This window comes from Cladophialophora bantiana (genome assembly GCF_000835475.1).
Source record: "Cladophialophora bantiana CBS 173.52 unplaced genomic scaffold supercont1.10, whole genome shotgun sequence".
NCBI classification, from domain to species: domain Eukaryota; kingdom Fungi; phylum Ascomycota; class Eurotiomycetes; order Chaetothyriales; family Herpotrichiellaceae; genus Cladophialophora; species Cladophialophora bantiana.
In genome coordinates this window covers 106,945-121,311 of record NW_015971584.1, presented here as the reverse complement: position 1 = coordinate 121,311, position 14,367 = coordinate 106,945, and the positions used below count along the sequence as shown (strand labels likewise).

The 14,367-nt window shown below is 51.6% G+C and overlaps 6 protein-coding genes across 6 annotated transcripts; 4 read left to right on the top strand and 2 right to left on the bottom strand.

Annotated features, from left to right (window-relative positions):
• Nucleotides 1–540: 540 nt before the first annotated feature.
• Nucleotides 541–2,463, top strand: Z519_06953 (uncharacterized protein; the record flags this gene model as incomplete). Its single annotated transcript, XM_016764690.1, has 1 exon — nucleotides 541–2,463. One exon carries the CDS (start codon nucleotides 541–543, stop codon nucleotides 2,461–2,463), a length of 1,923 nt encoding a protein of 640 aa, XP_016618640.1.
• A 97-nt stretch (nucleotides 2,464–2,560) lies between these two features.
• Z519_06952 (uncharacterized protein) lies at nucleotides 2,561–4,588 on the bottom strand (the record flags this gene model as incomplete). The annotated part of the gene is made up of 1 exon (XM_016764689.1): nucleotides 2,561–4,588. One exon carries the CDS (start codon nucleotides 4,586–4,588, stop codon nucleotides 2,561–2,563), a length of 2,028 nt encoding a protein of 675 aa, XP_016618639.1.
• Nucleotides 4,589–6,162: 1,574 nt separating this feature from the next.
• Z519_06951 (uncharacterized protein) lies at nucleotides 6,163–7,574 on the top strand (the record flags this gene model as incomplete). Its single annotated transcript, XM_016764688.1, has 8 exons — nucleotides 6,163–6,267; nucleotides 6,321–6,403; nucleotides 6,477–6,600; nucleotides 6,653–6,670; nucleotides 6,726–6,767; nucleotides 6,830–6,896; nucleotides 6,957–7,433; nucleotides 7,534–7,574. 8 exons carry the CDS (start codon nucleotides 6,163–6,165, stop codon nucleotides 7,572–7,574), a joined length of 957 nt encoding a protein of 318 aa, XP_016618638.1.
• A 362-nt stretch (nucleotides 7,575–7,936) lies between these two features.
• On the bottom strand, nucleotides 7,937–9,667 carry Z519_06950 (uncharacterized protein; the record flags this gene model as incomplete). Its single annotated transcript, XM_016764687.1, has 1 exon — nucleotides 7,937–9,667. One exon carries the CDS (start codon nucleotides 9,665–9,667, stop codon nucleotides 7,937–7,939), a length of 1,731 nt encoding a protein of 576 aa, XP_016618637.1.
• An 847-nt stretch (nucleotides 9,668–10,514) lies between these two features.
• Nucleotides 10,515–12,185, top strand: Z519_06949 (uncharacterized protein; the record flags this gene model as incomplete). The annotated part of the gene is made up of 2 exons (XM_016764686.1): nucleotides 10,515–10,726; nucleotides 10,772–12,185. 2 exons carry the CDS (start codon nucleotides 10,515–10,517, stop codon nucleotides 12,183–12,185), a joined length of 1,626 nt encoding a protein of 541 aa, XP_016618636.1.
• A 686-nt stretch (nucleotides 12,186–12,871) lies between these two features.
• Z519_06948 (uncharacterized protein) lies at nucleotides 12,872–14,158 on the top strand (the record flags this gene model as incomplete). Its single annotated transcript, XM_016764685.1, has 1 exon — nucleotides 12,872–14,158. One exon carries the CDS (start codon nucleotides 12,872–12,874, stop codon nucleotides 14,156–14,158), a length of 1,287 nt encoding a protein of 428 aa, XP_016618635.1.
• Between the last annotated feature and the right edge of the window lie 209 nt (nucleotides 14,159–14,367).

Below are 14,367 nucleotides of genomic sequence, written 5' to 3'. Positions count from 1 at the left end.
TATCATCTGCACTAGGGATGCAAGAACCTATTTTCCGGGCTTGGCTTCTTCTATCCGGAGAAGCTCGTTTAAGATCCCTCTTCTCTACCTATCCCTTGCATCACGCCTAGAATATCCCCCGAAGGGCCCCTAGTGGTGTCTCACTTCGTTGAGTCGAGATGACAGCCTCCAGGCACCAGCTGATCCGAGTACCATATAGCACACCTCTAGTGAACGATCCCCCAGTAAAGACATGCGGAATTGGACCCTTCCGAGCATTCAAAACACCCCAAGGTGCGAACCGCTTTCGGCCCGCAAAGGGGCCCGGCCCAGAGTAAGTAGTACAAGGACTAGATTTTGGGGGCTGAAGTCAAGGGGTTTAGCTCGGTTGGTCGCTGCGCCATTTCTGTGACTCTTAAAACGTGGCAGTGGCATTTTCAAGGCCATCGGTTCGAAATGCTTTCCATTCTAATGAGCCACGGGGGACTCAAAAGAACTTCAAAGACGCCAAAGTCGTGCCACTTGTAAGTCAAGACTTAGCCTCTTAGTTAAACCTGACAAATGAATTCTCCTATCCCTTTAGCGTGCACCTGTCGTTCTCTTCACCAGGACTGTGACGCTGAAACATGCCCTCAAAAGCAGTACTCACGCCAACCAGGCGACAACTTCAAGCTCTTCGAATTTCGCGAGAATGCTGAAAGGGGATGCACTACATGCTCTGCGATCTATAATGCCCTCTCCGTTGAGCCGGTGAAGAGAGTCTGGCGGGAAACCGTGGATCAAAGCAATGATGCGTCGACAGCCGAGCAGAGTATCTCCATCGAGTTGATGCGCACCGGAGAACGGCCTGGACGAGTGGTAATCAGAACAGGCAATTCTTACGGCTCTGATTCCCGGGGCTGGCGACATTTCAACTTATTCGTCCCTGCAGAAGCGCCCGAGTCAAAATCATGTGTGGCTCTCCGGAAGCTGAAATGCGCGCCGATCGACAAGACGGATTCTGCTGAAAGTTATCGGTTTCTGAGGCAGTGGTTAGACGAGTGCAACAATCTTCATCAATGTGCGGCGCCTGAGCCTCCCAGTTTGCCAAAACGCGTCCTGAGGCTTCACCAAGACCAAGTCCACCTGCACCTTAGCCGAGAAGACGAAAAAGCTCGGTATGCCACCTTGTCCCATCGCTGGGGAAGTTTTGATGAGAGCTTCATCTTGGAGGTAACGAACCTTGAATCCCTCACCAAGAACATTAACTGGTCGAAACTACCGAAAACCGCCCAAGACGCCATAGAGATTTGTCGCAAACTGGGCATCGAATACCTATGGATCGACGCCTTATGCATCATTCAACGCTACAAGCCGGATTGGGATGAGCAGTCCGAGAAAATGTGCACCATCTATGGCCAGTCCTATCTCAACATTGCAGCGATGGATTCGAACGACTCGGGAGGCGGCTGTTTCCGGTCAACAGGGTCAGATAAGCGATACCCTCCTCACACCGTGCCTGGCCACCCAAATCTCCGAATCCAACAGCAACCTCACTTCACTCACCTCGATTTCGGCTCGAACTACGCCACTTCTTCCGCCTCTCCACCTCTTCTCCGCCGCGGCTGGGTCCTCCAGGAACGTCTCTTGTCCCCTCGTTGTGTCTATTATGGCAAGGACGAACTCCTCTGGGAATGCAAGGCTTGTGCGGACTGCTTCTGTGGCGGGACTAATGTGATTGCCCGCTTTAAAGACGTGCATCATCGCTCGTTGACCGAGGACGGGGATCCTTTGCCCTTTGCATGGATGAGAATCACAGAGCGGTATTCGTGCTTGGACCTGACGCGTGACTCCGACCGAGCAATCGCACTGTCCGGCATTGCCCAAGAAGTGGTGGCGTCGGGCCGAGGAGGGAAATATCTCGCTGGACTGTGGGCGGACAAATTGGCATATCAGCTCGTCTGGGGGCTATCCAGCACATTTCGCAGACCGAAGGGGTATATTGCACCCAGCTGGTCGTGGTTATCTGTGTTTGGCAAAGTCGAGTACGGTCAAAATCGTATGGATTACCAAGCCGCTTGGTCGAGGATTGCGGTCGTCATTACAGATGCAGCAGTTTTGGCGTCAAAACCAGACGGTACCGGCAGGATCAAATCAGGCTATCTGCTACTTAACGGCATGACTCTCGATATGGAAGCGGAGGTGATGGCGGTACGGAAAGGCGGCCGGCCACGGATCCAGCTGACACATTCGAACCCTTATATCGAGTATCCTGTTTTCGAACCCGACTATGCTATGACACCAGAAGAAGCTGTCGCGATCGAAAAGGTTGTTGTGCTCTATTGGGGAAGGATTGTCTATGACGAGACCTTTATGGTTCTACGACAGGTACCGTCCGACGCTGGTGTGGCGTATGAAAGGTTTGGGCTGCTCAAAGCAGATGACCACTGGAGTCGACAATTCCACGGTGTAGCGAAATCTAGAACCGATGTCCGGATAGTTTAGACAGCTGTTCTACTTCAGGACTTGCACATTACCTGCTTGTAGAATTTTCGACTCTCGGCCGGGACTTTCATAATAGCAGCTTTCCTGCACCAACGTGCTAGACTAGCTCTACAGGAGCAAACTTCACATCCTCCGCTACTTCACCATCCATGATACCATCAACATACGCTTCGCTGACCAACTTGTACACTCCACCAGTTCGACGACGAAGAATAAAAGGGACTTGAGTACCTTTGATAAGTGCGATGACGTCGCCCTGTTTGACATGTTCAGAGCTCACGACCAAATGTCCCTTTCGACTAACAAATGGAAGTCGGCCTAGACTCTTTCCGATGATTTCCGAGCGTAGCCTTATATCTGCTAAGGTCCTACCTCTGGCGATTTCCTTGGTAGTTTTGGTGCTCAAGAATTGTCGCACATCAGATTTGATATTTTCTTCTCTGATGTATTGCATACCACTTTTCACGAGTAGCACGGCGTCAGAAAAGCGATCATCTTCGAGCCTCGCGGGTCTTCCGTGTGGATCCAATCCGGCGCCTGCAATAGATGATCTCGCTGCCGCGCGTAGCCGGTCTCTGAAATCCTCAAAATGTTGCGATTTACGATAGGTAAGCCGGAGAATTTCGACTAGCCATTTCTCTGGCCATGACCATGTCTCAAGAAGAGGTACTTCCTTACTGGAAGTTCTTCCTGGAAAGCACCCAGCCACGTCGATCTCGTCATATACTGTGCCCATCACCGATATTCCCTGAATTGACCCCTTCACTCTTTTGGCAGTGATGTTTCGCCGGTACGAATCCGTTCCAGACGCCCTAAATGTAGGATATAGGGTGATGTGGTCATTTTCGACGTCTTGTAACATATGAGTTATTGACCGGGACCAGTCTGGAACCCAGGAAGGTAGACCAGGCCGCAGCTTAGGTGGTTGGCAACATGAGAGGAGCGACATGTGACCTTGCTGAAGGAAAGCTGCCATGGCCGATGTGTAGATCTCGACACAGGATTGGGAATAGTCCGGAAAGACACCTCTTCGCTTCAGATCTTCTCGATCGGATGCCAGGCTCAACAGAGCGAATATCTTATCCCGGGGATCCGTTGACTCGAAGTGGTGAGGCCCATGACGATTAAGATTATTGCTTCCAACACAGGTGGCACGGAGAAGAGCTGCAAGGGGGAACTGGCTGTACCTATATATTCTCCACGAAGATAGCATGACATTAGGTCTGTGATGGAAGAGCCTGGTGGTGATTGCTTCATGATATCGCGTAACCGGTAGTGCCTCGTTGCGGCATTTCTCCGTGAGGATGGCCCACAATGCCGCATATGCATTGATGGCCGCGCTGCATCGAGATCGACTAATTCTTTTAGTTCCACAGAGGAACTCTACATTTTCTGGAAGGGTAATTTCCTGTAAAATCCATATCCGTCCCCAGAATGGTCGTGTGAAGAGACGCTGCATTCCATGAACCGGTAAAAGATCGTCTTGTTGGTGCCACCCACTTATGGAGTAAAAGAGCCTGTCCAAATCTCGGCGACGAATGATCCGTAGGCTGCCCTCATCCGTTACTACCATGACGTTCTGCTGCATCGTGTTATCAACTGTAGCCTCCCGAGATGCCAAACATCGCCAAATCCGTAGATGGTGACCTTCCATAGTATTGATTTCACAAGCTTCTGCTTTCGCGCCAAAAATGTTCAAATAATCCATGACACGATCACTATCACGATCTGCGCGCCCAAGCCAGGCATAGACTTGTGTAGCTTGTCGATAGATACCTTTCATAAGCTCAACTTGCCAGCTTTTCTCTTGGTAGTTTGCTTGGTCGATGCAAAGAGAGTCGATCCAAATAATTAAATTGTTGTGAATGGTCCTTAGCGCCATCATAGCGTCGTAAAGGTTTTCTCTTACGCGCACCTGTAAATCGTCGACGAGTATTACACGCTTGGTCTCTTCATTGCCCCAAACATAAGAAAGGGCTACGTATTGTGGCTCGTCAAGGAGGCTCGCATAAAAAATTTGGCAGGCGGGGATAAGCTTGTACTTGTCATCGCCTCCTTGTGGCAACAGTTTCAAAAGTCTGATTTCGTTGTGCGAACGATCCAAGGGACGATAATGAATTGCCATCCTGTCGACGGTGAGCATAAAGAAAACAGAAATATGATTCTCAAGCTCGCATCACAATTTATCAGAAGACTGGGGTTGGATCACATGCACCTTAATTGTACGTTGGTGTTGATGGACCAGCGATCATTGGCCTGTATTCTGACCGGTGAATGAGTCCCAAAATATCATGCACACTGGTGTCTGCCCACCCATGTTGTGCCAATAGCGTGCTTAACTGCTGCTTAAGTGTCCTCGGGCTTGGAATGCGGCGACGGGTTGTTGGCTGGATCATTAACCGGGTTGACAAGGTACTGTCAGGGGCCGCTAGTCATGCAACTTTGTGAAACCGAGCTTCACGGACGCGAGGAGATTGGATTGCTTGAAGCGGACGTGTTCGTTGACAATGCATATCTCAGGCATCCCGTCATTCGCTGTGAGCGAAGACATGTAACAAACGAAGCCTGTCCGAGGTGCAAGGCGTAATATTCATGTTTGATTAGTTAACTAGGCCCAATTTGGCCTCATCTACTTGGTCTTGACACTGCGACGATCTGGGCCCTACCGAGTACTACCCTTATTAAAACTTTGCAGACCCTCGCTGTCACTCTGGATAGATTTCTCCATCAATTAGTCAACCTATTTACTTGACCCAGACTGGTTCAACACCTCCACTGCCCCTCGAGTTAGTCGTGATATCTTGCACATGGAAAGGCCCAGAAAGTATTACGCAGCCGCCATAGGAGAACGGTGGATTGTGTTAAATGTTGTGCGAATTCGTGCAAATCCGATTGAACAAGTTGCCGGTCAGTGATGAACCAACGACATCGACTTTAAAGGCATAGGCATGGTTCTCGAAGGGGAATGAAACGTCGCTCTAGGTTCGGAATACTTCGAACAATCCATCCTACCGAGGTCCAGTCAAGAAGAATCGTAGTTGAAGTGCCGAGAGTATGCGGCGCCACCCAGCGAGGAGTCAGTGAAGTCTTGCAGAAGCAACGGCGCGCAAAAATGCGGACACGTGCAGTTCAAGGAATCCAGAGCGAGACGCCATACACTACCCGCCCGTCAGCGATTCCTGCGATGCCTGGCTCCAAGGTGAGATCGCTCCCGAGACACAGAGGATGCGACGAGACCCTGGCAGTATCTGTACGTGAACTGGTCGAGCAAGTTATCCGCCGATGACTGGTAACTGTAGAGCAAACCCCGGGTATCTTTATATTGCCCTATGTACGAGGTACCCTCCAGCACATCGGTAGCTCGTGGTTGGGGTTTCCCCCACAGTGGACCCAGGTATATCATCACACTGCAGAACCGAGGGCAGACGGAAGTATGAGGAAATTGTTCGCGACATGGGAATTGTTCAGGTGGTCACGTCGGATCAAGAAGGAAGGTGGTTTGGAGACGTTCAAATATTGCGTATCAGCCACGGTAGATGGAATAGTACAGCCGATCATAGACCCGAGGTCCGAAGTCGGTCTCCTCACCACGAGCAAAACAATCTCAACCCTCGAATAGACATCCATCTTCAGTCTTCGTTTGTGTCCAAGGTCGTCCCTACTCCCAGTGTATGTACACAGGCAATTAGAAATAGAATCATGCTCTTCGACCCTTCCTCGACGGCGCTGCCAAAGCGTTCTGAACTGCCCAAAATCCCCGGGGCCCCCGATGGAGCAGCCTGGTTTTGGGGCAAGGATGATGAGGTATGGCGCCTACAAGTTTCCACGTTTTCTAGTGACTCGTCTCATTCGAATAGCTTGGACGTCTCAATCTACTTACCCCCAAGCGTGTCTCCGGCGCTGCAGGATTGATAAGAAGTGGTGAGATTGTCAATCTCAAGTAAATATGAAGCCCGGGCGTGAAGATAGAGTGAGTGAGAACGACTAGTTAAACGCTGACCATCGGCTGCAAGTTGGCGCGCCGACCTCCCCAACCCTCCTGCGTTCGGAAGACAGAAGTTCAAGCACACCATCTCACCTCTAGGCGAAGCTGGGTTCGATGATCTGTACGACATGAACACTCAGAGTGGGTCGCAAGTCAGTACAGCCCCAAAACAACACCATTGTCACCTTTGATTGACATTGACAGTGGGACGGGTTTCGACATGTAAGGCTGCAGCCTCGACCTTCGAGGGGGACATTCTGACCTTTTTCGTCCAAAGGTCGGACTTCGTCACGATGGTGGTGTTGTCTTCTATAACGGGGTACGTGTGCAGCGCGCCCCTGTAATTTCTGACGAGACAAGCCATGCTAAAGGACCCTACAGCTTACAGTGGACGAAATATACAACACTCACCGGTGTGGAATGCAGGCGTGGGCGAAGCATGGCATAGGTAAAGTGGAAAGGATCCGGAATACTCTCCGTTCAGCCTTCTGACTGTCTCCTTGGAAAGCCGGCCGCGGAGTGCTCATCGACTATTGGGGCTATGTGGGAGGAAACTACGACCCCATCAGTTCCCACCGAATCCCCCTGAGCGAGATCCAGGCGTGTGCAAAGAAACAGGGCGTCGAATTTCAACACGGCGACATCCTCCTGGTCCGCTCTGGCTTTGTCAGCGCCTATAACGGCCTGGACGACCAGGGGCGGGCGCATCTAGGCACACTAACGATCCCGGAGCACACGTTCGCCGGCGTCGAGGCGACCGAGGACATGCTGGACTTTTTGCACGACAACTACTTCAGCGCCGTCGTCGGGGATGCGCCGGCCTTTGAGGCGTGGCCCGTCAAGGAGCTGTCCCTCCACCAGTATCTCCTTCCGCGCTGGGGCGTGCCGATTGGCGAGATGTGGGATCTGGAGCAGCTGGCGGAGACCTGCAAGCGCAAGCAGCAGTACACGTTTTTCATCTCGAGTGTCCCGGCCAACGTTCCCGGTATGTCAATGACCCAACCCTCTTACCCGTCCTCGTGGGGACCGCCATCATTTTTTTCTTCTTGGAATTTCAGGACAGAGTTGCTGACTAGCGTGCTCAGGGGGTGTTGGGAGTCATCCTAATGCCATTGCTATATTCTAAGCTGCCGGGAGGAAAGGCTGGTGAGGCTTTTAGAATACTTATTCCTCACGTATACACTCTAACCCGGGGGCTCCAGAGGTCTCGTGCCGTGGGTCCTAGGTTGGTCTGCACCTTCACCCTAGGTTACCCTCCTGTGAACCATACCGTGGTTGTCTTAGAAAATCAGAAATACCACTCAAATGTATGTACGTTGGGTCTGTATATGGGGTTCTATGTCTGTCGCTTTTCTTCGCGTTACTGGCGGCACATACCATCTCCTAATCAGCCCCCACACACAGAGCTGCATATTCTGCGTTCGTGCACCCGCCGTCCTTTGTCCTGTCAGCCACCGTGATCTATTTAGCGATAGCTCTGCAAAGAGGTTAGTATATGGGCATATTGAAGGCGTCAAGATCATAGTTCCAGTAATCCACACTTTGCTGGTCGTAGCGGCATTCCGGGTTGGTTGCGTTCCTCGCCCACACCGGCCTCAGCGGCCAGGCGCAGATTTGTTGATTCTGGCCTTTATTCTTACCCTGCAGCACTGTACCGTTCAAGGTCTGGGGTGCGATGCCCTTCTCCACCCAGTCGATCATCACGGCAAGGTTCGTCTGGGGGAAGGGCCCATTGGGCTCGGCGGGATTTGCGGCGCAGTGCGTCGCGCCAGGGACGAGGAAGAGTCGGAAGAATTCGTTCTGGGTCGCGGCGGACTCGTTGTAACTTTTGCCGGGGTTCATGATGCGGCGGACCGATTCCCAGTAGCGCACCGAGGACGCCGTGGGGATACCCCAGTCCGATTCGCCGTGGAACATGATGACCTTCCCGCCTGCCTCCTTGTATGGGGTTATATCCGGCCAGGTTGTCTCGAGGACGCCCTGAAACCGCTGCATGCCCTCCACAATCCAGTCTTTCAGCGTGTCGTATGTGACATTGTTGAGGTTTGGAACGTTGGACCCGTTGAGCATGTTGAGCTCTACTTCGACAAAGACACCGCCCAGGCTTATGACTGATAGCCCCCACTGACCGGATGTCTCGTTCCAGCTTGTCTGCGCCTCGGTGAACTGGGCGCTCGGCGTGGGCGCGAAATATACCCGCCTGCCTTGGGTGTCATGAAGACCTTCTAGGATTTTCTTCGCTACAGCAATTGCTTGTCTCGTGACGTTCCCTTGTTGAGGTGGTGTCGCTGGTGAGCCGGGTAAGGCCAGCGTTGCGGGACAGTGATAAGCCTGCCCTTCAATAGCAGAGATGTTATAGTTCATATAACACAGATCGGTTCGTGCCACCACGCCGTCCACTTTCCCATCGAGCGGGTCGCAGTTGATTATAGTCTCATTAACGATTTTCTGTAGCTCGCACGGAGATGGATAGTAGCCCATGGTTTGCTCGACCACACCTGGGTAGAGGAGCTGTGTCTGCTGGAATGACCAGCGAAAGGCTGGCGCGCCGATCACGGCACCGTCGAACGAATCCCCGTAGCGTTGAATCTGGCTCCAGCCTTCTCGACCACCTTCCGAACAGCCTTGGAAGTACGTGTACAGTGTGGTATTCGCCTGGGTCAGATTGAAAAAGGTCTTGGTGAATTCCTTCCCCAGCTCACTCATTTCGCGAATACCCTGGTAGCCGAACATGTAGATATGGTGCCAATTGAGGGTCCCGTTCGCAGAGAGCCACTGTGTGATGGTGTTGCTCTGCGCAGCACCAAATCCTGCGTCCGTCATGCCCGCAACAGCTCCATAAATGATACCACCGGGCAGAGACTGATTGCCCGAATTGATGGCATACCCGCCACCGCCCGTGGCCAGAAACCGATTCTGGAACTTAGCCGGTGCCGGAAGCCAGTATGTGAGGAGCACCTGGTCATCTAGTCCGTCATGGGAATACCTGAAGCTAACGTTACAGTAATCGAAGACAGCATCGGGATAGAAATCGTTGTCCACGACCGCGACATCGGTCACCGGGTTTGCTGTCACCGAAGAGGGACTAATGGTGACTCCCTGATAGAAGCCAGGCGGTGGGAGATGTGCTTTGACGTAAGAGACAGAACACACGTCATCAAGGTTCGCAGCATGCACGGCGGTGAGGATAGCGACGACGCCAAAGAGATGGAAATGCATCTTGTATGTCGTGGCAGGCAACTACTTGGACGCCAGTTCCAGTGCCCAGCTCTATCTACTTTCATATTATATAGATCCAGGCTGCTCAAGCACGACACCAGACCCCTTGCGCAGAGCCGGGGCTGGCTGGCTGGCTGAATCAAATGTGGGAGGGGTATCGTTGTGTTCCATACTAGCCGTGAACGCCAGAATGTGGATGTATCGCGGCAGATGGAACATCATTGCCTTTGAGGTCGGGGGGAATGTGGAGAGATGGGCTAGTGTATGCCTCAGCTGGCGGAAGGCTGGCTGCGTAGCCAACGACTGGCCACAACTTTTGCCATGTATGGAGTACTTTGTAGGGTGACGGCTTGCCGAGTTCCAGGTTTCTTCTCTTGTTTGGGAAGATATGGGGAAGAAGGGACAACGAGGGAACGCGAGATGCGGGGGTGGTGCACTGTACTTGGTATATCCATTCCGCTTTTGGTTAGGTAATATATCGATCGACGGCTTCCTACTCGGTACTTGGTATGTAACATACAAGTACTTGTACAGTACATACACCATGGACCAAGGGAGATTAGATTAGATTTGGCCTAGCCAATCTCGCTAGGGAAATTGGCACTTGAGGTAAAGGCAGGCATCTGACCGTTGCAACGTCGTCTTCTCAGCATCAGCACAACCCTATCTTCCTCCGATATGTATTTCGGCATCTGAAACGGGCTGCATACGCGGTATTTATATGAGCATGGGCGGAGCTGCCATGGAGGGTACAAGCCATCCACATAGGTAAGAAACACAGCTCGAAACTGTTGTGAAGTTCCAGGCTGATTGGCAATGGTGCCACAGCTTCCAGCCATACCAAAGCATGGATCCAACCATCTCTGCATCCACCGGACTGCCGGCAAGCATCATCCTGCTTCTGCTAGCAGTTATAACTCTGTTGGCAGTCACCGTCCATCGTGGGCTCACCGTTGATCACAGTCCCGGGGAGCCTCCAATTATTCAGCCAGGGATACCTTATATCGGCCACATACTCGGAATCATCAGATACGGGACCAAGTATTTTGAAATAGTCAAGTAAGTGCTGTATGGCTCTGATACTGGGAATCTAACTTGGCTCAGCCGCAAAACTCGGTACCCAATCTACACCTTACCCACCTTATCCACTAGGCAGTACATTGTCACGTCTCCTCAGATTGCTGCCCTGCTCCAGCGACAGCACAAGGACCTCGCCTTTTACAATGTCATTCTGGAAGTTACTCGTAGGTTGACAAACCTTAGACCAAGCACTATGAAAATCGTCATGAAGAACGTCAATGCTGAGCACGGTGATTGGGGCCTCATGCCGACTATGCACGATATGTTCAACACCGTCCTCGGCCGAGGAGAGTCACTCAAAGATCTTACTCGATCGCAGATGTCGATTTTCTCAGAGATGCTGAACGACGTCGCCGTCGGGGGCGACTGTTTGGAAACTAACCTGTTCCAGTGGATTAAGTCAATCTTTGCATTTGCCAATGCAAAGTCCATATACGGGCCAGAGAACCCGTTTGCTCTGGATTCCCGTTTGGTTGACGCGTTCTGGGATTTTGAGGCTGGCATGCTGCCTCTCATCATCGACATCTTTCCTTATATCACGGCCAGGAGAGCATATCTCGGACGCGAGGCAATTGCCAAAGCCCTTGTTGACTATGTAAGAGAGAAACGCTATCACAAGGCCTCTCTTCTCATTCAAAAGCGCATTGGCATCAATTTGAGTCACGGATTTACCGAAACGGAAGCTGGTCGATCAGAAATCATTCTGCTCTTTGCAATCCTTGGAAATGCGGTGCCGTCAACGTTCTGGATTCTTGCCAACATCATCAGCCGTCCAGATTTGCTGGCCCAGATACGGAACGAAATCGAGTCGGCAATTCACGACAACGACGACGGAAGCAGAAACATCAATCTCTCCATCATTGAAACCTCCTGCCCGCTATTGGTGTCGACGTACCGGGAGTCGCTGCGTTTGATCGGCAACCTCGCGTCACTTCGCTACGTGTTGAGAGACACGGTAATTGGACAACATCATCTGAGAAAGGACTCTATTATACAAGTGGCTGGGATCATCATACATCATGACCCACAAACTTGGGGTCAAGACAGCGACCAATTCAACCCTCGACGGTTCATCAAGGGACAGGTGTCTGCAACCAATGCCGATCAAGAGCAGTCGGAGTTGGATCTCAAGGAGCCCGCCGCAACACAACTGCCTCCGGGTGTACCCTCTGCCGCATTCCGTCTCTTTGGTGGCGGGAGCGTGGTGTGTCCAGGGCGCCACTTTGCGCAGAGTGAAATTCTAGCTTTTGTTGCATACTTGTTGATGGCCTTCGAGATTTCTGCCCCGGACGGGACGCCCATTACATTGCCTCCACGGGACAATGAAAAGATTCCTTTGAGCGTCATCAAGCCCAAGGGCGATGTGAAAGTCAAAATTACAAGACGCAAAGGATTCGAAGATACTACGTGGCGGTTGTTGGCAGACGGCCAACGCTGATGAGCTTGGATGCTATTTGTGTATGATATAAACAAGCTATTTGAGCAGAGATCCTGGAGCTTCCGATTCTACGTGAAATCTTGCAGCCTTGTCCGCGTCCAGCGAGAGGATGCCAGGCATGGCATCGGAGAAATGTTTCTCCACAAGCCCGCAAGTGGAGACACGACACGTCGCTCCCTCCTTTTCGCTTCGTCAACATCCGAAAATGTGTACCAAATGTTACAAGCAAACACGAATCTTCACTGATCTTTGTGAGTCTGCTCAAGGCGTATGACGATTCCGGGCGAGATTTCGGGCCAACGGAGAGCTTCTCGGTAATTTATAAAACAACTTTGCTGTGGGAGATATTCTCGAAGAATTCGTGGTCCAGAAAAGCTGGGACGAACTTCTTTTCTCCGACCGCGTTCTATTTCCATGCTGACTGAGATCTGCCTTTCTTTCTGTTTCCAGTTGTTCGGACCTCTCCCTTACCATCCGCCGCTAATCCCATCGTAGGTCTCGTGTTTGTCCTTGTCAGCATCAAAAAGAGGAACGGTGTTTGAGAATAGAAATCGACCTGGCGATCGACTTCCTGCATAGCGAACTGTGGCAGCATTGATACAACCCACTCTCGACAAACCAGACATTCACCCTCACTCATCGAATGGGTCCCTAACAAAGGCCCCCTTCTTGTGGCTCTTTTGACCATGATCCGGATGAGACATGCTGCCGTCTGTCTGATTTTCGCAACCCTTGCTAGTTTGGTTCTCTATTACCATTCAACGAGCGGGTCCGTCACCATCAGAGCTTTACAGTCGACGGTTCCGCAGATTGTTGGACTTGGAGACTATTTCGACTTGGAGGAGCAGGATGTCCAGAACCAAAGTCGACCGATTTCGCCCCACAATGGGGACTTGCGTGGCTCGAACTTTTCGACAGAGTCGGCGTCTTCTGAATCTGTGGCAACGGGACTTCCAATAGGCGGTCCCAGATATACACGAAATCTGGTCATGGCTCGGATGAAGGAGGAAAGTGTTTCGTGGCTTGACGGAGTCGACCTCGGCCCCGACATTAAGAAGTTTATCTACGTCGCCGACGACCCCAATGCGCCTTTACATCCACCCAAAAACAAGGGTCACGAGGTCATGACTTATCTCACATACATTATTGATTTTTATGACGATCTACCCGATGTCAGCATCTTCATGCATGCTCACCAAGACGCCTGGCACAATAACGAACTCTTGAACTGGGATGCCGCCGAAATGATCAAACGACTGAGCAGCGAGAGAGTCCAGCGCCAAGGATACATGAACATGAGATGTCATTGGAAGCCGGGATGTCCAGATTGGATCCATCCGGGTCAAATAGAGAGAGACAAGGACAAACTTGAACAGTCATTCATGGCTTCAACTTGGGCCGAATTATTCGCGGACAAGCCCATTCCGGCCGTCCTAGCTCAGCCCTGTTGCTCCCAATTTGCGGTGAGTCGCAACCAGATAAGATTGACACCCAGGGAGACGTATAAGCATTACCGAGACTGGCTTTTACGGTCAGACATATCCGATGTCACCAGCGGCAGAATCTTCGAGTATCTCTGGCAAGTCATCTTTGCGAACCAAAGTGTGTTCTGCCCGAGCCAGCGGACATGTTACTGTGATGGGTACGGTGTCTGTTTCGAGACCGACAAGACTTTCGACAAATGGTTCGAACTGCGCTACCAGAGGCAGATGGCCGAGAAGGAGTTGCGTGAGTGGAAGGACAAAGCTGAAGCCATTGAGAAATTCCGCGACAAAGATGGCAGATTGCAGGGTATCGAGACAGGGGAGCTTCAGGTGCCGGAGATTGGGAAGAAAGAACAGTTGGAGGCTCTGATTGAGGAAAAGGCGGCGGAGCTGGAACGGAGGAGACTGGATGCTTTAGAGAGAGGGAGGGATCCGAGGATCAGAGCCGAGAGTGACGGGCGTCCATGGAAAGACGGAGATGGGTTTTAGAGGGAACTTGAAGAGATAGAGGGCTCATCTATCATGGCGTGCGATGGAGGATACATCTTCTCCGGCCGGACAGTATAATACACATGTACCCTATCAAGGACATTGCGGGAAGGAGGCGAGTTGGTTGTTTTGCCTAGACGCTTGAATTTAGAAGGGGAGCCTTCGGGTCATCCTTGAGGAAGCTGGAATACAGTCGACGCTTATATACA